Source organism: Mobula birostris, chromosome 29, assembly GCF_030028105.1.
Source record: "Mobula birostris isolate sMobBir1 chromosome 29, sMobBir1.hap1, whole genome shotgun sequence".
Classification (NCBI taxonomy): domain Eukaryota; kingdom Metazoa; phylum Chordata; class Chondrichthyes; order Myliobatiformes; family Myliobatidae; genus Mobula; species Mobula birostris.
Window position 1 is genome coordinate 34,300,705 of NC_092398.1, and position 26,086 is coordinate 34,326,790.

The following is a 26,086-nucleotide window of genomic DNA, read 5'->3' on the forward strand; positions in this document are numbered from 1 at the left end:
AGGGAGATTCACTCTGTGTCTGTCTCCGGGAGTGTGTGATGGGATGGTGTGGAGGGAGCTTCACTCTGTGTCTGACCCCGGGAGTGTGTGATGGGACAGTGTAGAGGGAGCTTCACTCTGTGTCTGACCCCAGGAGTGTGTGATGGGACGGTGTGGAGGGAGATTCACTCTGTGTCTGACCTCGGGAGTGTGTGATGGGACGGTGTGGAGGGAGCTTCATTCTGTGTCTGCCTCTGGGAGTGTGTGATGGGACGGTGTGTACGGAGCTTCACTCTGTGTCTGACTCCGGGAGTGTGTGATGAGACGGTGTGGAGAGAGTTTCACACTGTGTCTGACCCTGGGAGTGTGTGATGGGACAGTGTGGAGAGAGTTTCACCCTGTGCCTGACTCCTGGAGTGTGTGACGGGGCAGTTTCGACAGCCGGGATGGTATGCAATGAACAGTAACATTGTTGGACAGGGGCACTCAGAGCCTCACTCTCTCTCTGACTGTGGGACAGTGACCAATGAACAGTAACACAGAAACACTCACAGCAGCCGTTCCTTCGACTGCTCCTTCTTTGCCAGTTGTTTCTCTCGCTCCTTTACCAGCGCCTCCTGCTTTGCCTTCATATCATTTAGGGTCACCAACCCTGTAGACACAAACAGATAGAAATATCAATAGCCAAGAGAAAATCTGCAGATGCTGGAAATCAAAGTACTACACACAAATTGCTGGAGGAACTCAGCAAGCCAGGCAGCATCTATGGAAGAGAGTAAACAGTCGACGGTTCCAGCTGGGACTCTTCATCAGGACATCAGAACACACATATTAACAGTCACACATGTTAAGAACAGGCAACATATTGCAGACCATACTGACAGTCATTTTCTCTGTCTACTCTATGTTTAAGCCCAGAAGTGTGTTGGGATAGTGGAGAGGGAACTTCACTCTGTGTCTGACCCCGGGAGTGTGTGATGGGACGGTGTGGAGGAAGCTTCACTCTGTGTCTGACCCTGGGAGTGTGTGATGGGATAGTGTGAAGGGAGCTTCACTCTGTATCTGATCCCGGGAGTATGTGATGGGACAGTGTGGAGGGAACTTCACTCTGTGTCTGGCGCCGGGACAGTGTAATGGGATAGAGGACAGGGAACTCCACTTTGTGTCTGACCCTGGGAGGGTGTGATGGGACGGTGTGGAGGGAGCTTCACTCTGTGTCTGACCCCGGTGGTGTGTGATGGGACGGTGTGGTGGGAGTTTCACTCTGTGCCTGATCATAGGTGTGTATGATGGGACAGTACTGTGATAATGTCAGTCGCCAATGGTTTGGACAGGAAACATAGAAACATAGAAACATAGAAAATAGGTGTAGGAGTGGGCCATTCGGCCCTTCGAGCCTGCACTGCCATTTATTATGATCATGGCTGATCATCCAACTCAGAACACCGCCCCAGCCTTCCCTCCATACCCCCTGATCCCCGTAGCCACAAGGGCCATATCTAACTCCCTCTTAAATATAGCCAATGCACTGGCCTCAATTGTTTCCTGTGGCAGAGAATTTCACAGATTCACCACTCTCTGTGTGAAGAAGTTTTTCCTAATCTCAGTCCTAAAAGGCTTCCCCTTTATCCTCAAACTGTGACCCCTCGTTCTGGACTTCCCCAACATCGGGAACAATCTTCCTGCATGTAGCCTGTCCAATCCCTTTAGGATTTTATACGTTTCAATCAGATCCCCCCTCAATCTTCTAAATTCCAACGAGTACAAGCCCAGTTCATCCAGTCTTTCTTCATATGAAAGTCCTGCCATCCCAGGAATCAATCTGGTGAACCTTCTTTGTACTCCCTCTATGGCAACGATGTCTTTCCTCAGATTAGGGGACCAAAACTGCACACAATACTCCAGGTGTGGTCTCACCAAGGCCTTGTACAACTGCAGTAGTACCTCCCTGCTCCTGTACTCGAATCCTCTCGCTATAAATGCCAGCATACCATTCGCCTTTTTCACCGCCTGCTGTACCTGCATGCCCATTTTCAATGACTGGTGTATAATGACACCCAGGTCTCGTTGCACCTCCCCTTTTCCTAATCGGCCACAATTCAGATAATAATCTGTTTTCCTATTTTTGCCACCAAAGTGGATAACTTCACATTTATCCACATTAAATTGCATCTGCCATGAATTTGCCCACTCACCCAACCTATCCAAGTCACTCTGCATCCTCTTAGCATCCTCCTCACAGCTAACATTGCCACCCAGCTTCGTGTCATCCACAAACTTGGAGATGCTGCATTTAATTCCCTCATCCAAGTCATTAATATATATTGTAAACAACTGGGGTCCCAGCACTGAGCCTTGCGGTACCCCACTAGTCACCGCCTGCCATTCTGAAAAGGTCCCGTTTATTCCCACTCTTTGCTTTCTGTCTGCTAACCAATTCTCCATCCACATCAATACCTTACCCCCAATACCGTCTGCTTTAAGTTTGCACACTAATCTCCTGTGTGGGACCTTGTCAAAACCCTTTTGAAAATCCAAATATTCCACATCCACTGGTTCTCCCCTATCCACTCTACTAGTTACATCCTCAAAAAATTCTATGAGATTCGTCAGACATGATTTTCCTTTCACAAATCCACGCTGACTTTGTCTGATGATTTCACCGCTTTCCAAATGTGCTGTTATCACATCTTTGATAACTGACTCCAGCAGTTTCCCCACCACCGACGTCAGGCTAACCGGTCTATAATTCCCCGGTTTCTCTCTCCCTCCTTTTTTAAAAAGTGGGGTTACATTAGCCACCCTCCAATCCTCAGGAACCAGTCCAGAATCTAACGAGTTTTGAAAGTACAAGGCATGGTTAGTAAGTTTGCAGGTGACACTGAATTTGATGGTACAGTGGAGAATGGAGAAGATGGAGCTCAACTGTACCCACTTATGGGGAAGGCTTCAGGGGTAAACCCGAGGAAAAATCCAGAGCTGGGAGTCCTAACACAGTCCTACACCGAGCTCAATGCTGACTGACAATTCTTGTGACGCTGTTGCTTCCAAACTGTCTCAGTCTCTGCCGTTCCTTTGGGTTCATCATCTGCTTGGAGAAGGGGAGGGGAGCCTGCTGCACGGGCAACAGCTTGCTCTTTCATACAGCCCTGGCTTGCGTATCGCACCGTCAGCTGGGACGCAACATCGATGGTCAAATCCGACCAACGATAAGCCCAAAAATTCTAACTGGACAGTGAAGATTACTAAAGCAGGTCGGGCAGCATCCGCGGAAAAGATCGGTCGACGTTTCAGGCTGGAACCCTTCGTCAGGACTGAAGAGGGAAGGGGCAGGGGCCCTATAAAAAAGGTGGGGGGAGGGTGGGAAGGAGAAGGCTGGTAGTTTCCAGGTGAAAACCCAGTAAGGGGAAGATAAAGGGGTGGGGGAGGTGATAGTCAGGAAAGGTGAAGAAAGAATAGGGGAAAGTACAATGGGTAGTAGAAGGAGGCGGAACCATGAGGGAGGTGGTAGGCAGCTGGGGGAAGGGGCAGAGTGACATAGGGATAGGGGAAGGGAGGGGGAGGGAATTACCGGAAGTTGGAGAATTCTATGTTCATACCAAGGGGCTGGAGACTACCTAGACGGTATATGAGGTGTTGCTCCTCCAACCTGAGTTTAGCCTCATCATGGCAGTAGAGGAGGCCATGTATGGACATATATGAATGGGAATGGGAAGCAGAGTTGAAGTGGGTGGCTACTGGGAGATCCTGTTTGTTTTGGCGGACGGAGCAGAGGTGCTCGACGAAGCGGTCCCCAATCTGCGTCGGGTTTCACCGATGTAGAGGAGGCCGCACCTGGAGCACCGGATGCAGTATATCACCCCAACAGACTCACAAGTGAAGTGTTGCCTCACTTGGAAGGACTGTTTGGGGCCCTGAATGGTGGCAAGAGAGGGATAACACTTGCACTTACAGGGATAAGTGCCAGGTGGGAGATCCGTGGGGAGGGACGTGTGGATCAGGGAGTCGCGGAGGGATAGATCCCTGCGGAAAACGGAGAGGGGTGGAGAGGGAAAGATGTGCTTAGTGGTGGGGTCCTGTTGAAGGTGGTGGAAGTTGCGGAGGATAATGTGCTGGATCCGGAGGCTAGTGGGGTGGTAGGTGAGGACAAGGGGAACTCTGTCCCTGTTGTGGTGGCGGGAGGATGGGGTGAGAGCCGAAGTGCGGGAAATGGAGGAGATGCGGGGTGAGGGCATCATTGATGACAGCAGAAGGGAAACCACGATCCTTAAAGAAAGAGGATATTTGAGATGTCCTGGAACGGAAAACCTCATCCGCCGCATCTGGTCACACTGCTATAGAAAGTGTGAGCAAACTGGAAAGAATGCAGTTTGCTTACAAATATGACGCCAGGACTTGAGGGACTGCGTTATAGGGAGAGGATGGCCAGGCCAGGAGTTTCTTCCTTGGGGTGTAGAGACTAAGAGGTGATCTTTTAGAGGACATAGGTGGGTGGATCCATGTATTCCTTTCCCTCTGGGTTGGGGAATCAAGAACTAGAAGGTGAAGGTTTAAATTGAGAGGAAGAGATTTAGTGTGTGGGAGGGAGGTAGGGAGGGAGGGAGGGACGGAGGGAGGGAAGGAGGGAGGGAGGGAGGGACGGGGCTCGGTTTGCTGTTGTTGTGTTCTGTGTTGTTCTGCTGAACACTGTTGCACTGGAGTATGTGGACTGTGCATTCTTAGTCATAGAAATGGCCCCTTTGGCCCATCTAGTTCATGCCTAGCCATTTAAACTGTCCAATCCCATCAACCCGCACCTGGGACCATAGCCCTCCATACCTCTACCATCCATGTACCTATCCAGACTTCTCGTAAACAGTGAAATCGAACTGGCGAGCACCACTCGTGCTGGCAGCTCATTCCACACTCTCATCACCCTCTGAGTGAAGAAGTTTCCCCTCATGTTCCCCATAAACTTTTCACCTTTCATTCTTAACCCATGACCTCTAGTGGTCAGTGGATAAAGTCTGCGTGTACTTACTCTGTCCATACCCCTCGTAATTTTGCATATCAAATCTCCTCCCATTCTTCTGCGTTTCAGGGAACGGAGTCCCAACCTATTCAATCTTTCCCCATAACTCAGGTCCTCCAGACCTGACAACATCCTTGTAAAATTCTTCTGTCCTTTTCCAACCTCATTGAGTGTTGGTTGTTAACGGGAATGACAAATTTCTAGTATGCTGACACGAACACGTGATAAATAAATCTGCACCTGACACAATGGGAATCTGAGGGGCAAGTCTTTTTTTACACACAGTGTATGGAACGAGCTGTCAGAGGATGTGATTGAGGAGGGTGCATTAATAACATTTAAAAGAAATCTGGATATGTACAGGGATAGGAAAGGCTTTGAAGGTTCAGGGCCAAATGCTGGCAGATAGGAAGGGGCCTCTTGGACAGAACAGAACAGATGGGCTGAAGGGCCTGACGATGGTGTAACTGGAATCCCGAAGTGTTGATCTGATTGCCCTGTGGTGGAACTTGAGCACAGGGTCTCCTGCACGTTCAACTGCTGCACGACCAGAGTAATATTAGCGAAACACAAACAGTGACCAGGATGACTGGGAACCTTGGCCCTGCAATCTTATCCTGGAGCCGGTCCCACTCAACTTGAGCTGTCTCTCATCAACACCAACGGATCCTTTCAGAGGTGAAGGTAGGAGCTACCTGTATGGGCTGGTGCTCCACATCTTCCACTTCGTAGCCCTTGCCCAACCACTGTCCTGAAGCACCATGGCGGTCAGTCTTTCCACCTTGGAGTGAGGGGTGGTCCCCAGTGGGAGTCCCTTTATGAGGGTGTCCTCCCCTGGCACATTGGAAACCCGGGGTGGAGGGCACTACACAGAGCGGTGCCCTGGAATAAATTTGTCCAGTTTGTGGACAGCTCCCTATCGCTTCTGCGGGCTGGAAGAGACCACGCGCCGTATGTACATGGAGTGTGTGAGGTTACATGCCCTATTTACATATCTGCAGGGCAGAGGTAGGCGGCTGCATTTGCCACCTGCCCCATGCGATTTCTATGTGGTCAGGAGGGAGCAGGATGTGTCCCTGTAAAGTTGCTCTTGCAGCCTGGGGCTGGCAAAGATTGTTAGCCATGGATCCTGGGAGCAGGTAGCAGAGGGTTCAGACTGCCTGGCAATGTTCCAGTGCCCAAGTAACCATGGAGAGGGAGCACATGGCGTCCACAGGTACCGTGCAGGTGTTCCAGTACTACAGGGGACAAAATACCACCCTTGACAGGGATGGGAACATTTTAATTTAATTTATGGGACAACTTCATTGTGGTATTGCAGAATGTATTTTTGTACATATGAAAGGATGGATGAAGAATAGGCTCGGACGTTCCCAGGACTATGTGTGTGGCTGGGCTTTCGTGACAGCCTGGAGGGGGAGTGGCTCATGTGTCACCGAGATTCTGCAGCAGCAATTCTGCCAGACAAGCTTAATGTCGCCACCGACCGTGCTGGGGCTGGCTGTGTTGAGGTACAGTCGTCAAGACAACCGCAAATGGCCCTTTGTGACATCAAATCCTCTGTTCACATCCAAGCCACGGCGAGAAATCTCTTCCCAGCAGCAAAGGAGAGGGAGAAGTGGCTTTTGTCTCTGGCTGCAGGTGGTCACTGGTACAAACTGCACTCTCTCAATTTGCACTGAAACGTCATGTGGTTCACTTCTGTTCGAGGGGTATAATGGACTTTAACGTATGCTTGTCACGCCCATAATGGACTGCACTGTCGCTGCTGGGAGAAGTTAATTTGCGTGCAACACACACGAAATACTGGAAGAACTCAGCAGGTCGGTGGAGGGAAATGAACAGCTGACATTTTGGGCCAAGACCCTTCATTGAATCTGCCTGACCTGCTGAGTTCCTCCAGCATGCTCAGGGTGCTGCTCAAGATTCCTAGCACCTTATCTTATCATCTTTCCTTCTCTTTATCTGATTATTGAGATGCAGCACAGAATTGGCTCCTTCAGCCCCTCGAGCAGCAACCCCAATTTAACCCTTGCACAATCACGGGACAACTTACAATGACCAACTAACTGTGGACTGTGGGAGGAAACCCACACGGTCACTGGGAAACATATAGGAGCAGAATTATGTCATTTGGCCCATCTAGTCTCCTCCGCCATTTCATCACGGCTGATCCAATTCTCCTCTCAGCCTCCATCTCCTGCCTTCTCCCTGAATCCCTTCATGCCCTAACCAATCAAAAATCTATCGTCCCCTTGGCTTAGATATAGATAAAGACTTGGCCTCCACAGCTGGCTCTGTAGGGTGAATGGAGTGTCCAGAGAAAGCAGCACCTTTGCTGAAAGGGCTTGTTGTGTCCACTCTGGGGCAGCTCACTCACCTTCAGCCCCCACCGGACACTCAGCTCTCACCTGTGCCTCCAATTAGCTGTCTGCACACCACAGCGGCCACACCCCACTACAGCACTCCGACAGCTGGGTTACACCTGGTGCGGGTAGTGGGTTACTGAGCTGAGGGCAGGCTACGTTGGCGCAACATTGCTGGCTGCCCAGCACAAACCTCACTGATCTGATTTGAGGCAAACGATGCATTGCACTGTTGATGCTCTGACGTACATGTGACAAATAAAGCTAATCTTTATCTTTTTAATTTAGTGTCATATGCAGACTGATTCATTCTCATTCTCATTCATTCTAGTACATTCTCATTCAAATCAATGACATTGAGGACGAATGGCAATGGGCCCAGCAGCGCTCGTCTCACAGCCGCTGAGAAGGGACGGGCCTGTCCTAGTGTGCAGTCAGCTCTGGTGGGCTGGCCAGATGAGATCAACAGCGAAACCCGGCGGCTTTGTGGAGAGCGAAGGGCACGACAAGGCACAGAAGTAGCAGTCACGGTCATCCACTGCAGCCAAGCAAGATCCCAGCCTGTGATGACCACTCGTACCACTGGACTCAGACTTCCAAGGTCAAGGGGGTGGAATTGCCACAGTGAAACGGCTTTTCCAAGTTAAAAACTCTCCCATGCTGACTTCTTCTTGTGGATCACTGGTGGGGAGGTATCAATAAGATGGAGACACATTTGATCTCAGTGGCTTCTACGGGTTCAGCCACAGGTGTTTTGTCGTTTTTAAGTGCAATTTTTACAGTCGCAAGATCCTGCTGGACATTAAGAACTGAAAACACTGCAGGTTTGCCCCATCAACCAGTTGCCCATTGGCGGAGGAAGTGAAGGAGCTGGATGGTGCAGATGGTGCTGCCGCCCGAGTCACAGAGGTGTGGGTGCATGAAAGGCAGGGCGCAGCCTAACAGCAGGCGAGCATCTCAGTCACTTTTCATGTGATCGCAAGACCCTGTTGGCCATTGTTAATGTGGAACGCAGCAAGTCCGAATGACCGGTTTATTGGCGGACAGCTGAGGAACTGTGCGGCCTCAGCCATAGCAAGGACTATGCCTCAACCCAATGTGTCGCCTGCTTCCGGACGCCCAGAAGAGAGGCGTCGGAGCTGGTGTGCTCCACAGGAAGTGGTGTGGCACTGCGTCCAAGCTGGAGTCAGTGCTGCCCCCCACTGTTCGCTCAGCAGAGAACAAGCTGTATTCTGTTTGACTGAAGATTTCTGCAACATTCATGGACTCGGGGTCTTGGACCCCATATTTTTTGTGTGGCTGTATTTTACTGATATCTTACATGTGCTTGCTATCTCGTATGTGCGAGGACTAAGCCCCGAGCCATGTATGTGCCTTGTTTTGCACCTTGATCCAGGAGTAATGCTTTTTTGTTTGGTTGTATTTGTGGGAATTCATGTTTGGCTGAATGACAATTAAACTTGAACTTTGAACTGCGAAGTGCACAAGTCTAACACACCATCAGGTACAACAGACAACCGATTGGTCAGATATACCCAGAGCAATGAACTTGAATGAGATCAGGTGACAGGGTACAGTAAACACAAGAAGACGCAGAAGCAGGCCACTCTGACACTCGATTCTGGCTCACTGTTCAATGACTAACTCTGATCTGCTTCGAATCTGAAGGCAGAGTGCAAGGTGAATGGCAGGATTCTGAGCATTGTGGAGGAGGAACAGAAGGATCTTGGGGTCCACGTCTACAGGTCCCTCAAATTTGCCGCACACGTTGATCAGGTGGTTAAAAATGCGCAGGGCATGTTGGACATTGTTAGGGGATTAGTTCATGAGCCGCAAAGTGACGCTGCAGCTCAATAAACCCTGGTAAGACCACACCAGGAAGGATGTGGAAGCTTCAGAGAGGGCGCAGAGGAGATTTACCAGGATGCTGCTCGGATTGGACAGCAAGTCTTATGAGGATAGGTTGGGAAGGAGGATGAACGGTGACTTGATAAGAGTTGTACAAGATGATACGAGGCATAGATACAGTGGACGATCAGAGACTTTTCCCAGAGAAGAAATGGCTAATAGCAGGGGGTGGGGGGGGGGGTTGTCATTTTAAGGGGATTGGAAAAATACATAGGGAGATGTCAAAGGCAAGTTTTGCTTTCTACAGAGTGGTAGGTGCCTGGAATGCACTGCCAGGGGTAGAGACAGATACATTAGGGACATTTAAGGGACTCTTAGATGGGCACACAGATGATAGAGGGAAGGGTTAGACTGATCCTAGAAAAGGTTAAAAGGCTGACACAACATTGTGGGCTGAAGGGCCTGTATTGAGCTGTAATGTTCTCTGTTCAAATCTGAGCAAGCTGGGCAGTGTGCTGGCCATCAGGATAAGCAGGGAAGGGCATCGTACTCCTCAGCTCAGTGAAGACAGGGATCTGCGGGCGATCCTGGAGCAGCAAGTCTAGAGCCTGCTCAATGACACCGCACTCTGAAGGAGGGAGAGAGCTTCAATTGTCTTACACAACACAAGACAATTTCCCCTTCAAATCAATACTAGCCCCCAGCATAATAATGCCATCGCTCCATTCCCGTTTCTCCATACCCTTGCCACTCACGCATTCTAACACTTGCCCAGTGCCTCTCCCACTCATTCTTTCCACTATTAGAATCAGATTTAACTTCACTGGCATATGCTGTGAGATTTGTTAAGCGGCAGCAGTACATAGTAAAAATAACTGTAAATATATACATACACACACACACACACACACAGGGGATGAAGCTGTTCCTGAATCATTGAGTGTTCCTGAAATCACCAGGGGCAATGCTACATTCTATCTTGGGGATGTGGTAGCACTCCTGTGGTGACAAGGAAGAGCAGGAAAACTCGGGAGCAATCATACAACACTCCCTCTGTTCCCGATAGCTCACAAAAATGTCTTTCCTCCTTTTACTTATATTTTTCACCTTAAATGTATTTCTGGGACTGTTCGCTTGTGATTTACGGTAGAGAGATTGTTTGAGCAATCCAGCGCTTTGTTGCCTCCGAGACGATTCCGGGAAACAAATGCATACTTGGAAGGCTTCGAGGCGAAGAAATTTTGAGATGGGGCGCAAGGCGACATTCAACTTCATTTTGCCGATAGAGTGTCCATTAATCACCGATTAAACCGTCAAGGAAGATTGAGACATCGAATGAGAATGTGGAAGGCGAGCAAGAGTTCAGCTTTTGATTGCTGCCGGAGAAGGAATCTGTGAGCCGCCTATCGCTCTCTGTGGCAGGCGGGTAGGCCTCTCTGCCTCGTGTGGTGTCCCTCTCTTTCGATGACTGTCGATGATATTGGAGGATGGCATTGTGGTTCTGCGTTTATGGACATTTTCAGACTTTTACATTCTGTGATTTTAATCACCCGTTCCCCGTTGTACAAGGGGAGGGGGCTTGGGGGCTGATGTTCTGTTAGTTTTTTGTGCAGGTTGAAGTAGGTTTGGGGGGGGGGTCGACGTTCTTGCTCTGTTTTGTACGGGGGAGTGGGTTTGATGTTTCTCTCTGAATGAGTTTTTTCTTTGTTTTGTGGCTATCTGGAGAAGAAGAATCTCAGAGTTGTATATGGATCCATTCATTGGGCTGAAGGGTAGCAGCATTCAGTAAGTTACCTCTCAGCAAAGGTAAAAGGATTTGAGGGAGTGTTGCTGGAGGGCATGCAACAGAGCAGGACAATATGGAAGTAAGGAGGGCTACAAGAATGGGTTTGTTTTGTTGGGAGCCAGTGTGGATACAATCAACCAAACGTCTTCCATCTTGTTAAGTGCTTTGGAAAGTCAGATTACACTGAACCAGAGAGATCTGGACAATTCAGTGCACAATTGCCTTCATAGGAGGAAGCAGAAGGTGATGGTGGAAGACTTTTTTTTTGACTGGAAGCTGGTGATTTGTGGTGTTTCCCAAGAGTTGGTGCTGGGCCCACTGCGACATCAATGATTTAAATAAGAATGTTCAAGGCACGGATGGTTTGTAAGTCTGCATGTGACACTAAGTTAATAAGTTAAAGATTAGCTTTACTTTTCACACATACATCAAAACATCAAAACAGTGCGAAATGCAGTTTTTGCAAAAAAAATCAAATTGGCAAGGATTGTGCCAACGTAGCATGCCCACAGCTCATCAATCCACTACCTTCGCCAGGTTTAGCCTGTCTGTCAGACCAGGGTGTGGCCGTTGCTACACGCAAACAACTACCTGGAGCCACAGGTGAGAGCAGAGTGCCCGGTGGGGACCAAAGGTGAGTGAGCACGACAAGCCCCTTCACTGGAGGAGCTACCTCTCCCTGGACATTCCATACACCCTGGGGTATACACCTTAGGATATAAATTCCACAAGAATTAAGTTATTATCTTACCAGTGCCCGTTTCACTAACCCTGACCCACAGGTCTTTGGGCTGTGGCAGAAAAGTCGAACACCTGGAGGAAACCCATGCAGTCACAGAGAGAACATACAAACTCCTTACAGACAGCGGCAGGACAGGTAAGTGTGAGGTGTTGCATTTCAGGAAGGTCCACCGAGATGCAGCACAGAGCGTCATAGGAAGTCATTCCTGCCTGTGGCCATCAAACTTTACAACTCCTCCCTTGGAGGGTCAGACACCCTGAGCCAATAGGCTGGTCCTGGACTTATTTCCTGGCATAATTTACATATTACTATTTAATTATTTATGGTTTATAACTATTTATTATTTATGGTGCAACTGTAACGAAAACCAATTTCCTCCGGGATCAATAAGGTATGACTATGACTATGACTAAATATGAATAGGACTTCAGGAAGATAAATGTGAATAGGACTTTCAGAGTGCAAGTCCCTGAGCAGTGCTGTGGAACAGAGGGACCTGCAGTGGAGGCACATGGTTCCCTGAAAGCAGAGTCACAGTTAGATGAAAACTCTGAAGTGTGGGATGAACCTGTGAGCAGATACAGGCCCACCTGCATGGAGAACAGCCACCGCTCCGAGCTCACCATCAGCTGACTGCTCAGCCAGAGAAGATGGCACAGCCAAGCCCAACATCACTGCAACTCAGGGCGTTGGGAGATCAATTCTGACAACGTCTGTAAAGAGAATGTACGTTCCGCCCCATGAGTAAGTGCGAGGGTTTCCTCTGGGTGCTCTGTGTGGGTTTCCAAAGATGTGCGGTCAGTAGCAAGAGGAAATCTGCAGATGCTGGAAATCTGAGCAACACACACAAAATGCTACAGGAATTCAGCAGGCCAGGCAGCGTCTATGGAAAAAAAGTACAGTCGATGTTTCAGGCCGAGACCCTTTGACAGGACTGCAGAAAAAAAGCCGAGAAGATTTAAGAGGTGGGGAGGGGAGAGGAGAGAGAAACACCAGGTGATGGGTGAAACCTGGAGGTGGAGGGGTGAAGTAAAGAGCTGGGAAGGTGAATGGTGAAAAAGACAGAACATGGAAGAAAGAAAAAGGGGGGAGGAGCACCAGAGGGGGGCGATGGGCAGGCAAGGAGAGAAGGTGAGAGAGGGAAAAGGGGCTGGGAAATGGAGAAGGGGTGGAGAAGGGGAACATTACCTGAAGTTCGAGAAATCAATGTTTATGCCAGCAGGTTGGAGCCTACCCAAACAGAATACAAGGTGCTGTTCCTCCAACCTGAGCACGGCCAAATCGCGACAGTGAAGGAGGCCATAGATGGACATATTGGAACGGGAATGGGAAGTTGAATTAAAAAGGGTGGCCACTGAGAGATCCTGCCTGTTCTTGTGGACGGAGCATAGATGCTCGGTGAAGTGGTCTCCTAATCTACATCGGGTCTCACCGATATATAGAAAGCCACACTGGTAGCACCAGACACAGTATAAGACCCCAACAGACTCACGGGTGAAGTGTCTGTTTATAGTGTCTGTTTGAAGGACTGTTTATAGCCCTGAGTGGTAGTGAGGGAGGAGGTGTAGGGCAGGTGTAGCACTTGTTCCACTTGCAAGGAGGGAGATCAGTGGGGAGGGACGATTGGACAAGAGAGTCACATAGGCAGCGACACCTGTGGAAAGTAGGTTAGTTGGTCATTGTAAATTGCCGTGTTTAGACTGGGTTGCTGGATGGTGCGGCTCGTTCTGTACTATATCTCCAAATAAATGTGTAACACCCTGGGAAAGATTTCACTGCTAATGTAACGGTCTTTCTGTAGAAGCAGTGTTTAGATTAGATTATGAGGTCCTCTTGTATTGTCATTTAGTAATGCATGCATTAAGAAATGTTTGGGTTATGGTAGAATGTGAGCTGAGTCCTTCGTTCAGCAGAAGATGAAGAGGGAAGATGCTGGAGAGAACTGGTCATAGGATTCAACCCAAGGGGGACTGTGATTCGATGCAGCAGGGTGGCAAGATCAAATGAGGATCCGTGATTACGCATTTTGGGAAGAGTTGAGCTCCAACTTGTGCACATTTGACTGTTTAATTATAATGGGCCTGTTTTGTTTTTTTTTCTTTACTAACCCTTTAGCCATAAATATAATTCCTTTAACTGCATGCAGTGTGCTGTCTGTAATTTCTTGGCACTGCGTTGTAACAGGGTAGCAGATTACACAGCATCCACAGAAACCGGGGTTGGGGTTGGGAGAGCCGTCTCAGTCTCACGGGCTTGGTGGGGCCGGAGTGCATCTTCCTGAGACATAGCAGCCAAGGAAACCAGCGGGGGCAACATCCCAGGTTGATTTCACTGGAGGCTGTGGAAAAATAGAAAACCTACAGCACAATACAGGCTCTTCGGCCCACAAAGCTGTGCCGAACATGTACTTACTTTAGAAATTACCTAGGGCTACCCATAGCCCTCTATTTTTCGAAGCTCCATGTACCTATCCAAAAGTCTCTTAAAAGACCCCATCGTATCCGCCTCCACCACTGTTGCTGGCAGACCATACCACGCACTCACCACTCTCTGCGTAAAAAACCTACCCCCGACATCTCCTCTGTACCTACTTCCAAGCACCTTAAAACTGTGTGATTGTCCTGAGCATTGATCCAGTGGGTTGTTTGTTTAAGCCTGTGTTAAGTGATTAAGATACATGGCTATGGATGCTGCAGGGGTTAAGCAGTGGTGCAAATCCACGGGGTTACTGGTATCGAATGTGTGGTATTGAGTGGGGTAGACTTTCGTAGCCCCAATGAATTGTTAATTTGGACTTTAAGTACTGTTACAGCATTAGGAACAGTTACAATTATGGAGTGGAGGTTTGACAAAATGGCTTGGTTTTAGTTCAGACTAGTGCTGATGTAACGGCAGTGGAACTGTCTGGTACTATTGGGGCCTGGGAGAAGGGGGGCCGCAAACTGTCCATACTTTCTGGGAGGAGAGGAGCGTGGCCGAATTGAAAACTCAGTTTCTCGTAGCTGGGGTTGGAGACTTTAAAGATAAATTGCTCTCGTTTCTGCGGAGCGAGGGGCAGGAGTGGTCTAATGAGTCTCGTGGTTTGATAGCGGCTCTTACCTCCCTGGCGAATAAATGGCGAAGTGCCCAGGTGCAAACTCCCAGTTATGGAAGGCTCAGCACATTCTTGGGAATAATGTCCACCCCCGAGGGGGACGAGGAACATGAAGCTTGGGCGGAGCAGACCTCTCAGACATTAGATGAGCGGCAGTGCTTGGATGACGTGAAAGGACAGCGATCGGTAGAGTGTGAGAAGGCCGCCTGCTGATGTAGTGAGATCGGTAAAGGAACAGGACCCCTTCGCTACTTACGTGGACGACATGCAAGCCCTAGAAAACGATTTTGCCTCGACGGGAAGCCCAATGACGGGGTCTTGTAACAACGTTTCAGGAGAAGGGGAGAAACTTTCCCCTCATTTTGCGGCTAGAGAGGCAGCTGAGTTGCTTACGGCGCGGGGGAGCCATTCACATAGCTGAGGTGAATTAGTTAAGAGTGGACGAAGTGGTGACAGTCACAGGACCTGATTGCCTGGGGTCTCCGAATGTTTCGTAAGACGCACACCTCCCCAGTGTTTGTCGAGCTAATCAGAGAAGTAGGAGAGGAGGAGAACGCGACGGAGGCGCCAGAGGCCTCTGTCAGCAGGGTACGGTCCTCGGTAGTCGTCCCCTTGGCCGAAATGACCATTGATAACCCACCTCGGGGGCTGGTAAAGGAGACTACAGTAAAGGAGGCAGAGTTTTGGACTGAGATGTCCCGGTTGTTATCGGTGGGTGTGGCCACCCTGCACGACAAAGCCGACAAGGAGACAGACCCCCTGAGAGAACAGACCAAGCAGAGGGTTGCTAGAGAACGGGGTCCCGCGAGGAGGGGAGTGACCGGTATTGTCTGTTATAACTGTGGTGAAGACGGACACTTCAGCCGGGAGCACGAAGGACAGGAAAACCCTTAGAGTGAGCCCCCCGGGCACCTAAGCAGAGAGACCCAGTGAGGGAATGGCCTGGGGTTTTGGGGAGGGGAACACATTCCCAGCAATATGTCAAAGAACACCCTAAAGCAAAAATCCCTATTCCTGAAGGCTTAGTGGGACCAAGCTCTAGTATATCACTACAGATTGATGGTATTTATGCTACAGCCATACTTGACACAGACCCTCAGGTTACTCTGCTGTACCATTCGTTTTACAACCGGTATCTCACGCATTTACCGTTGACACCACTCAGTGTGCTAGAGATCTGGGGTCTTAGTACAGATGACTATCTGTACGATGGTGACTCGTCCTTGAAGCTGAAGTTTTCGCAGGCAGATCTGGGAGTGGCTGAGGTGCTTGATATATTAGTGTTGGTTTGTCCGGACCTAGTCGAGAAGGGCAAAGCTTCAATTCTTGTGGGGACAAATACTCCTGTTGCGAAGAGGCTAGTGGGAGCCTGCAAGGAGGAAGCTGGAGGGAGCTTTCTGAAAACATTGTCCATTCACCCCGTATTCTGAAGTGCGTGGCCGCACTGGGCCGGATGGTGAGCATAAAATTAGTCGTATTATGGCCTGAGGAAGCAGCTAGAGTCGGGAAACCCCAAATTTTCCGGAATGCCTGATGCCGAGGCCCTCTTCGTGGGTGCTCTGTAAGATCTCGAAGAGGAGTCACGCTTACCTTCTGCGTACTGGTGAGGCCCGAACTGCAGATGCCCTCGGATGTACAGGAGAACAGGATGACAGTGGTTATCAGGAAAACTTTGGAGAGGGAGGTCACACCCTTTTCCGGTGACGGTAATGTCTAGTGTCCCCATGAGACAAGCCGATGAGAAACTCCTTCCAAGAAAGAGAAAGATGACTGCCGAGTCATTCAACTTTGGGGACTCCCCATACCTGGACGGTGATGGAGAAGATGTCTTTTCTACTGATGAGTTTGATGGGGGTTGTTCCAAGAACACTAGCCACACCATCTGGGTGACAGAGGACACCCCGTTCAGAGAAAGGTCAGGTGCCTGCAGAGGTGGAGGACGTTCAGCAGCATCTGCGGAAGTTGAAGGAAGCTGGGATCACCACTGAGTCCAGAAGCCCTTGTGCATCTCCAGTAGTGGTGGCCAGGAAGAAGAATGGGAAGGTACGGGTGTGTGTGGACTATTGGACTCTGAACAAGCGTACAGCCCCTAACTGTCCCGAGAATCGAGGACGCGCTGGCCTGCCTGAGTGGTGTGAAGTGGTTCAGTGTGCTGGACTTGAAGAGTGGGTATTATCAGATCCCCATGACTGAGGCTGTCAAAGAGAAGACAGCATTCATTTGTCCACTGGAATTCTTCCGTTTGAATTCTCCCCAGGGCATATGGGGAGCCCCTCTGACTTTCCAGCATATCATGGAGAAAACAGTGGTGGATATAAACTTGCTTGAGGCCTTGGTGTGCCTGGATGATCTCGTAGTGCTCGGGTCCACCTTGGAGGAACGTGAAAGCGAGGCTACTGAAGGTGCTGGGCCGCCTGAAAGCTGAAGGGTTCAAACCTTCCCTGGACAAGTGCCAGTTCTGCAAGATGTCTGTCAACTACGTTGGGCACATAGTCTCATGGGATGGAGTAGCTATCGATCCGTTTAAGATGGGGGCGGTGACCACATGGCCAAGGCCCTAGACTGTGAGCGCCTTGCGCTTGTTCCTTGGGTTTAGTGGGTTCAATCAGAGGTTTGTGAAGGACTACTCTACAGTGAGTCACACTTTAAATCAGCTTCTGTGCAGTTACCCTCCCTTGGGGAGGGCGAAAGTAAGGGATGGTAAAGATTATCTTAGACCTTTGGAGCAAGTCGAGATGCAAAATGTGAAGAGGCCTTTCAGTTGTTGAAGGAGCTGCTGATGAAAGCACCTGTGCTGGTTTTTACAGACTCCCAATTACCGTATGTACTGCATACAGAGGCCAGCAGAGAGGGCTTGGGGGGTGTTCTGTATCAGGATCAGGGCACAGGGCTGAGACCTGTCGTGTTTTTCAGCACAGTCTGTCACCCTCTGAGCGAAAGCACCCCACACACAAATTGGAGTTCCTGGCACTGAATTGGGCTGTGGTGGATAAGCTAAGTGACTATCTATATGGTGCCAAGTCCGAGGTGGGGGCGAACAACAACCCTTTAACTTATATCCTGACCTCGGCAAAATTAAATGCCACAGGCCATCAGTGGTTGGTGGCGTTGTCTGCCTATAATTTCAGCCTGAAATGCTGGCCGGGGAGTCGGAACATTGATGCCAATGCTTTGTCCCAATGTGCACAGGAAGGATTGGACAGGGACGGAGAGTGGAAGAGCGTTCCTGCCCCTGGAGTCAAGGCCATGTGCCAGTTTTTCATTACGGGGAAGGCAGAGGAAAGGCAAGGGAAAGATCGAGTGGGTGATCATTTGGGAGCTTCTGACGGTGCCGTTCCACAGGCTGACTGCAACCTGAACCTGAATGCTCTGGAGACAGAGCAGTTGCTGGAGAAGTGGGAGCTGCTAAGCGAGATGACCCAGCCATCAGTACTGTTTGATCAGCGGTCGCAAAAGGGGACATGGCTCAAGCCGACAAGACGAAACACTCCGCAGTGTCTCTACTACTGAGAGGATGGTCTAGATTGGAGTTGAGGAACCAGATTCTATACCTGGTCACGTCGTCTCCAGACCGGCCTCGGCGTCCCCAGCAGGCTCTGCCTGAGAAGTATCGGAATCACTTCATGATGATTCTGGCCATTCGAGGGTTGACAGGACCTATGGACTGCTCGGAGATCGGTTCTACTGGCCCCGGGTGAAGTCGGAGGTCAAAGAGTGCTCCATGCGTTCGATGTATACAGAGGAAGGTGCTGCCTGTAAGGGCTGCTCCGTTATCCCAGTTGCAGAGTGTGGGTCCACCTGATCTGGTGTGTCTGGATTCCCTGTCAATTGAGCCTGATGCCAGCAACGTGTTTATGAATGTCGTGGTTATTGCAGATCACTACAGCAGATGTGCGCAAGCCTTACCTACCAAGGATCAGAGGGCGTACACCGTGGCCAAAGTGTTATGTTTATTATGGCCGCCCCAGGTAAACAGGAAAGAGCCCTAGGAGTGTCTGAAGCAGAAGAAGTAGATGATGAGGTAAGGAGGTCCCGAAGAATCAGGAGACCCCCCAGACAGACTGGCCTATGTCGCACCCGGGGAACAGATTGAAGCACCTATCCCCTTGGTGAGCTATGTCACTGCCATTTACAACTGGCTTGGACTTTGTGCTTTGTATGAAGAGGTGACAAATTATCGCAACGTCATGTGAGGGGAGAGTGTAACACCCTGGGAAAGGTTTCACTCTAAAATCAATCCAACCCTTCCTTTCCAAATGGTCCTCCATTTTTCTGTCATCTACCTGCCTACCCAAGATGTTCTCCAGACTCTCTCCAATGCCAACACGTCCTAACTGTTCACAGCACTCTGAATGCAGTCCAATCAACACTGTTTTAAGCCTCAGCGTTACATCCTTACCCACGGTGCTGGACTTCAGCTCAGCCTCCACCGCATCGTAGTGCGTCGAGAATTTCTTGTCGATGTTGGACTTGACCAGATTCTCCTGTAATATTAGGTTAAGCAGAATCAGCAAACCTGTCTGGTTCACCCAACAGTCCACCAACCGAGGGTGGGAGCATGTTTTCATGGCAAAGCACAGGCAAACGCTCAGCACGGTTCCCAGACAGACCAATTCCCCACTCTAGCTTTCAGACTATTCAGCCCATCATGACAGTGCCCTGCTTTTTATTATGACAATGCCTGCCCCCATCCTGACCCCGCCACTCCCCCGATCCTCCCCTCTCCACTCAATCCTGCAGGCTTCTCCCTCCCCTGAGCAAAAGTCATTGCTGTGTCCACATACTGGCCATTTGGGCAGCGAATCCCAAATCAGTCTCACCCTCCCATTGTTCCATTGCAGGTTCTCCCAGATCTGACTCCCTCTGGCTAGTGCTGTACTCGCCCCCTCTGTGCCAGTGATAACCACCCCACCCTCTCATTCCCACCACTGTCCTCCCCATCACTTCACCAACCTCCCCACCTTCCCACCCCCATCACTTCACAGACCTCCCCACCCTCCCATTCCCGTCACTTCACCAATCTCCCAACCCCACACCCTGACACCCTACCCTCCGGCCCGACAGCCCCACCACTGTCCTCCCCATCACTTCACCGCCCCTTTTCCATCACCAACCCCACCGTAAATCATATCAAAACACCCAGTGCCCCTCACCAATCTCAGCACCCTACACCCCAATACCCCATCCTGCACCTTGATACCCCACCCTGTGCCCCAACCACTTCATCCTGTGCTCCAACACCCCCACCCTACACCCCAATACCCTGACCTACACGCCCTGTGCCCTGACATCTCTCCCTACACCACAAAACCCCACAACACACCTCAGCAGCCTATCCTACACCCCAGTAAGAGCTACCAGACAGGAGGTGGCACACAGGTCCAGCAGCGAAGTTTGAAAGGGGAAAGCTTCACGGGAACTTGGCTATAACCAGAGTACCAATCGTGTGTTGGAGAGCAGGGAAGGTTCAGCCATAAAAGGGAGACACTGCCTTGTGGAGCGGTCATTGATGGAGCGTCTGAGTCAGAGTGGTAGGGCTTTGGCTCATTCGGGCTTCGGTGAGGTAAGTGGACTTGTTTTTCCTTGCATTTTTTTGAGGAATAGGAAGCATGTCTGTAGGGTTAGTATTCCGTTCTGGGTGTCAGACGAAATCTTCTAGTCTCCCAGGCCACATCTGTGCCAGGTGCACTGAGATGCAGCTCCTGCGAGACGGTGAAAGGCATCTGGAACTGTGGCTTGATGACCTACAGCGTATTAGGGAAAGTGAGCAGGAGATAGATAAGAGGTACAGGGAGTTAGTCACCCCAAGGCCGCAGGAGTTAGACAAGTGGGTGACCGTCAAGGAAGAGCTCAGATAGTAGAGGGCACCTCTGTGCCCATCCCCCTCAGTAATCGTTACCTCGTTTTGGATGCTGTTGAGGGGGGTGACCTGACTGAGGATGACCATGGCGTTTGGGTCTCTGGCACTGAGCCTGGTTCAGCGGTGCAGAAGAGAAAGAGGGAGATAAGGAACGTGGTAGTCTTAGGGGATTCTGTAGTGAGGGGAACAGACAGGAGGTTCTGTTAGCTTGATAGAGATACCCGCATAGTGTGTTGCCTCCCAGGTGCCAGAGTACAGGATGTCTCCGATCGGGTGCAGAGTATTCTGAAGGGAGAGGGTGAACAGCCAGAAGTCTTGGTACATGTTGGTACCAATGACATTGGTAGAAAATGGGAGGATGTACTGAAGAGACTTTTCAGGGAGTTGGTTAGGAAGCTGAAAAGCAGGACCCCAGGGTAGTAATCTCAGGACTGCTGCCTGTGCCACGTGCTAACGAGTGCAAGAGTAGCAGTTTGAGGATAAAGGGGAAGCCTTTTAGGACCGAGATGAGGAAAAACTTCTTCACACAGAGAGTGGTGAATTTGTGGAATTCTCTGCCACAGGAAACAGTTGAGGCCAGTTCATTGGCTATATTTAAGAGGGAGTTAGAAATGGCCCTTGTGGCTAAAGGGATCAAGGGGTATGGAGGGAAGACAGGTATAGGGTTCTGAGTTGGATGATCAGCCATGATCGTACTGAATGGTGGAACAGGCTTGAAGGGACGAATGGCCTACTCCTGCACCTATTTTCCATGTTTCTATGTTTATCAGGCATACTAATGCATGGGTGAGGGACCAGTGTAGGGGGCAGGGCTTCGGTTTCTTGGATCATTGGGGCCTCTTCTGGAGGAGGTGCGACCTGTACAAAAAGGACGGGTTACACCTGAACCCAAAGGGGTCCAATATCCTAGCAGGCAGGCTTAATAGAGCTGTTAGAGAGGGTTTAAACTAATTTGGCAGGGGGATGGGAACTGAAGTGATAGGGCTGAGGAAGGGGAAAACAGAAGTAAATGATGCAATACAGATAATAGAAAGGACAGGCAGGAGATGAGGCGTAATCACAGCCAGTGGGATGACTTACAGGGCAATGGAGGTGGGGTGCAGTTAAAACAGAAAGCAACAGATACTGGACTGAAAGTGTTATATTTGAATGCACGCGGCATAAAATAAAATGGACCATCTTGAAATTCAGCTACAGGTTGGCAGGTATGACGTTGTGGCCATCTCTGAAACTTGGCAAAAGGATGGCTGCCACTGGGAGCTGAACATCTAAGGATATACGGTGCATTGGAAAGATAGGTTAGTCGGCAGAGGGGATGGTGTGATCCTGTGTATAAGAAATAATACTAAATCATTAGAAAGGGACAACATAGGATCGGAAGGTGTAGAGTCTCTAAGGGTTGAATTAAGAAATGGCAAGGGTAAAGGGACCCTAATGGCAGATGCATACAGGCCTCCAAATAGCAGCCGGAATGTGGATTACAAATTACAGCGTGAAATAGAAAAGGTTGGGGATTTTAACATGAAAGTGGATTTGGAAAACCAGGCCAGTACTGGAGCTCAGGAGAGAGAATTTGTAGAATGTCTGGCTTTATAGAACAGCTTGTTGAGCCCTAGGGGACCGGTTGTGCTGGATTGGGTGTTGTGCAATGATCCGGAGGTGATAAGAGAGCTTAAGCATAAGGAACTCTTAGGGAACAGTAATCACAATATGATTGAGTTCACTTTGAAATTTGAGAAGGAGAAGCTAAATTCCAATGTATCGGTATTTCAGTGGAATAAATGAGGGGGACTGGCCAAAGCTGACTGGAAAGGGACACTAGCAGGAAGGACAGCAGAGCAGTAATGGCTGGAGTTTCTGCAAAAAATCAACGACGTGCAAGACAGATATATTCCAAATAAAAAGAAATTTTCAAAGGGAAGAACACTACCGTGGTTGACAAGTGAAGTCAGAGCCAAAGTAAAAGCAAAAAGCTAGCTGGAAGATAGAGGATTGGGAAGCTTTTAATAACTTGCATTAGGAAATTAAGGACATTAGGAAGGAAAAGATGAATTATGAAAAGAAGCTGGCGACTGATATCAAAGAAGACACTAAAAGCTTCTTTAAGTATATAAAGGATAAAAGAGAGTGGAGGGTAGATATTGGACCAATAGAAAATGACGCTGGAGATATTGTAATGAAAGATGCAGAGATGGCAGAAGAACTGAACGCATCTTTTGCATCAGTCTTCACAGTGAAAGACGTCTGCAGTATATCAGACAGTCAAGAAGGTCAGGGAAGAGAAGTTTGTGCAGTGAAAATTAGACTGAGAAGGTGCTCAGAAAGCTTAATGATCTGAGGGTGGATAAATCTCCTGGACCTGATGGAATGCACCCTCGGGTTCTGAAGGAAGTAGTCAGAGAGATTGCGGAGACATTAACGATGATCTTTCAAGAATTGATAGATTCTGGCATTGTACCGGATGAATGGAAAATTGCAAATGTTACTTCGCTATTTAAGAAGGGGGGGGGGGGGAGTCAACAGAAAGGAAACTATAGACCTGTTAGCCCAACATCAGTGGCTGGGAAGTCATTGGAATCGATTGTTTGGGATGAGATTATGGAGTACCTGGAGGCACATGACAAGATAGGCAAATCCTGCCTGACTAACCAACCGCAATTTTTTGAGTAAATTACAAGCAGGGTAGACAAGGGAGGTGCAGTAGATGTGGTGTACTTGGGTGTGTCACACATGAGGCTGCTTAGCAGATAGGAGCCCATGGAATGACAGGGAAGTTACTAGAATAGGTAGAGCATTGGCTGATAGGCAGAAAACAAGAGTGGGATCCTGTTCTGGCTGGCTGCTGGTTACCAGTGGAGTTCCACAGGGGTCACTGTTGGGACCTCTGCTTTTTACAATGTATGTCAATGACTATGCGATTAATGGACTTGTGGCCAAATTTGCCAATGATACAAAGGAGCGGGTAGTGTTGAGGAAACAGAATTCCTGCACAGAGACTTAGTTTAGGGGAATAGGCAAAGAAGTAGCAAATGAAATACAATGTTGGTGTACGGTCATGCACCTTGGTGGAAGAAATAAAATAAAAGACTATTATTGAGATGGGGAGATCATTCAAAATGCAAGTATGCAAAGGGACTTGGGAATCCTTGTGCAGGATACCCTAAAGGCTAACCTCCAGATTGAGTCGGTGGTGCAGATGGCCAATGCAATCTTGGCATTCATTTCTAGAGGTATAGAATATAAGAGCAAGGATTTGATGTTGAGGCTCCATAAGGCATTCGTGAGACCACACTTGGAGTATTGTATGCAGTTTTGGGCTCCTTATTTTAGAAAGGATATACTGACATTAGGGAGGCTTCAGAGAAGATTCACGAGAATGATTCCAGGAATGAAAGGGTTACTGTATGAAGAATGTCTGGCAGCTCTTGGGCTGTATTCCTTGGAGTTCAGGAGAATGAGAGGGGATCTCATAGAAACATTCCAAATGATAAAAGGCCTGAAGAGATTAAATATGGCAAAGTTATTTCCCATGGTCGGGGAGTCTAGGACAAGAGGGCACGACTTCCGGATTGAAAGACATCCATTTAGAACAGAGAAGCGGAGAAATTACTTTAGTCAGAGGGTGGTAAATCTGTGGAATATGCTCCCATGAGTGGCTGTGGAGGCCAAGTCATTGGGTGCATTTAAGGCAGAGATAGATAGGTTCTTGATTAGCCAGGGCATCAAAGGGTGTGAGGAGAAGGCAGGGGAGCCAGGATGACTGGAAGAATTGGATCAGCCCATGCTTGAATGGCGAAGCAGACTCAATGGGCCAAATGGCCTGCTTCTACTCTTATATCTTATGGTCTTAATACCTCACTCTGCACATGAACCACCCACCTGACAAACCAATTCCCCTCACTACACCCCATACCACCCACACTACACTCTGAACCACCCATCCTGCACCCCTAATCTCCTCACACCGCTCTTACATCCCAAAGGCCCCTCACTTTACTTTCACCCCATTATTCCCCACTATCCCATCTCTTCCTCCACACTCTCCCTACAATATCCCTTTCTCCCACTTCTTGTTCTTACTCACCTAAAGCTCCATACACCCCATCCCCTCTCCACTGACTCCCCCCACAGGCTCCTCATCCCTTCCCCTCCCCCACTGTGGGTCGCGGTCCCTTTAAGAGCCGCCATCTTGACCTCAGCGATCTTCTGCTTGAGTTGTTGCAGCTGCTCTCGCTGCTTCTCTCGTTTCTTCATCAGCTGCATGGCCCGGCCGGCCTCGCTCGCCGCGCCCTTGTACTGCGCCATGCCGTCCCCCCTTCTCAGCCCACACCGCAGCCGCCGCTCCCTCCCCTAAAACTCGTACGCGGCCCCGAAGCCGAACAAACAGCCGCCTCAGCACTCGGCGCAGGCGCACTGGGGGTGTACGCTGGCAACTGGAAACAACCCGCAGGCGCTGGTGCCGGCGGCCGAGCGTCCTCTCCCCATTGCCGGATGCACGCAGGCGCACTGGCTCCAGCTCAAACGTATCGGGGTCATCTCTCCGGGAAATTGATGCGAGATCGGCAACGCATGCGCACAAACGTAGGAAACGGCGGCTGCCGATGCGCATGCGCACTCTCTCCCCAACTGAGGGAGCGCCGCACTGTCGTTGGGAGGTGTTGGTAATGATGGATGTGAAATCCACATGCTAGGAAAGATTCCATAGCCATCCTCCGGTGCTCTCCCATTGCCGCTCCCGCAACAAACTGGCTGTCGGAGCGTAGTCAGCCTCTTTGTTTATTGAGTTGGTATTGATTATTATGTGCGTTAATATATAGACCGGTCGTGGTCTGGGGTAGATATTGTACTCCACTAGCCCACTTCTAGGGTAGATCAGCCCCGATCATTGAATAGTAGGCCAGACTAGAGGAGCTGAATGGCCTTCTCCTGTCTGTTGCTGCTTAGGCTGGGATGGTGGTGGTTTCCAACCTGCCCCATCACAACCCTCAACCCCTTTCCCTCTCCAAGTGCCTATGGTCCCAAGATCACCCGCCAGGATCAGCCCCTCCCTGACTCATCCCAACCCTCCCACTCTGCTAGCCTGCTCTCAATTGGCCTATGTAGGGAAATAGGCCCTTTGGCCCCTCAAGTCTGTGCCAACCCTACATCAACCCTTCCACCTGCTCCACCAAAATTCCCAAAGCCGCCCCCATGCTCATTGGCAGATTGACCCCACCTCATTGGGATGCTGGAGAAATTGGCGGTGGCCAGGAGTAATCTACATGACCTCCACGCAGAGTGCTGCAGGCAGGGATTGAAAGACTTGCAAACCATCTGAAATGGAGGCTCCAATGCACAGAGATGCAGAGGGTTGTAGATTCAGCCAGTGTCATCATGCACACAACCCTCCCCATCCTCAAT

The 26,086-nt window shown here is 49.7% G+C and overlaps 1 protein-coding gene across 1 annotated transcript in view; it reads right to left on the reverse strand.

Moving 5' to 3' along the window:
- The window catches only part of LOC140190208 (protein FAM50A-like), a 73,556-nt gene extending 48,383 nt beyond the window's left edge, over positions 1–25,173 (reverse strand). Inside the window, 3 exon segments of the mRNA XM_072246749.1 lie at positions 532–631; positions 19,226–19,310; positions 24,881–25,173. Coding sequence (XP_072102850.1) covers positions 532–631; positions 19,226–19,310; positions 24,881–24,991 — 296 coding nt within the window. The 5' untranslated portion in view covers positions 24,992–25,173.
- Between the last annotated feature and the right edge of the window lie 913 nt (positions 25,174–26,086).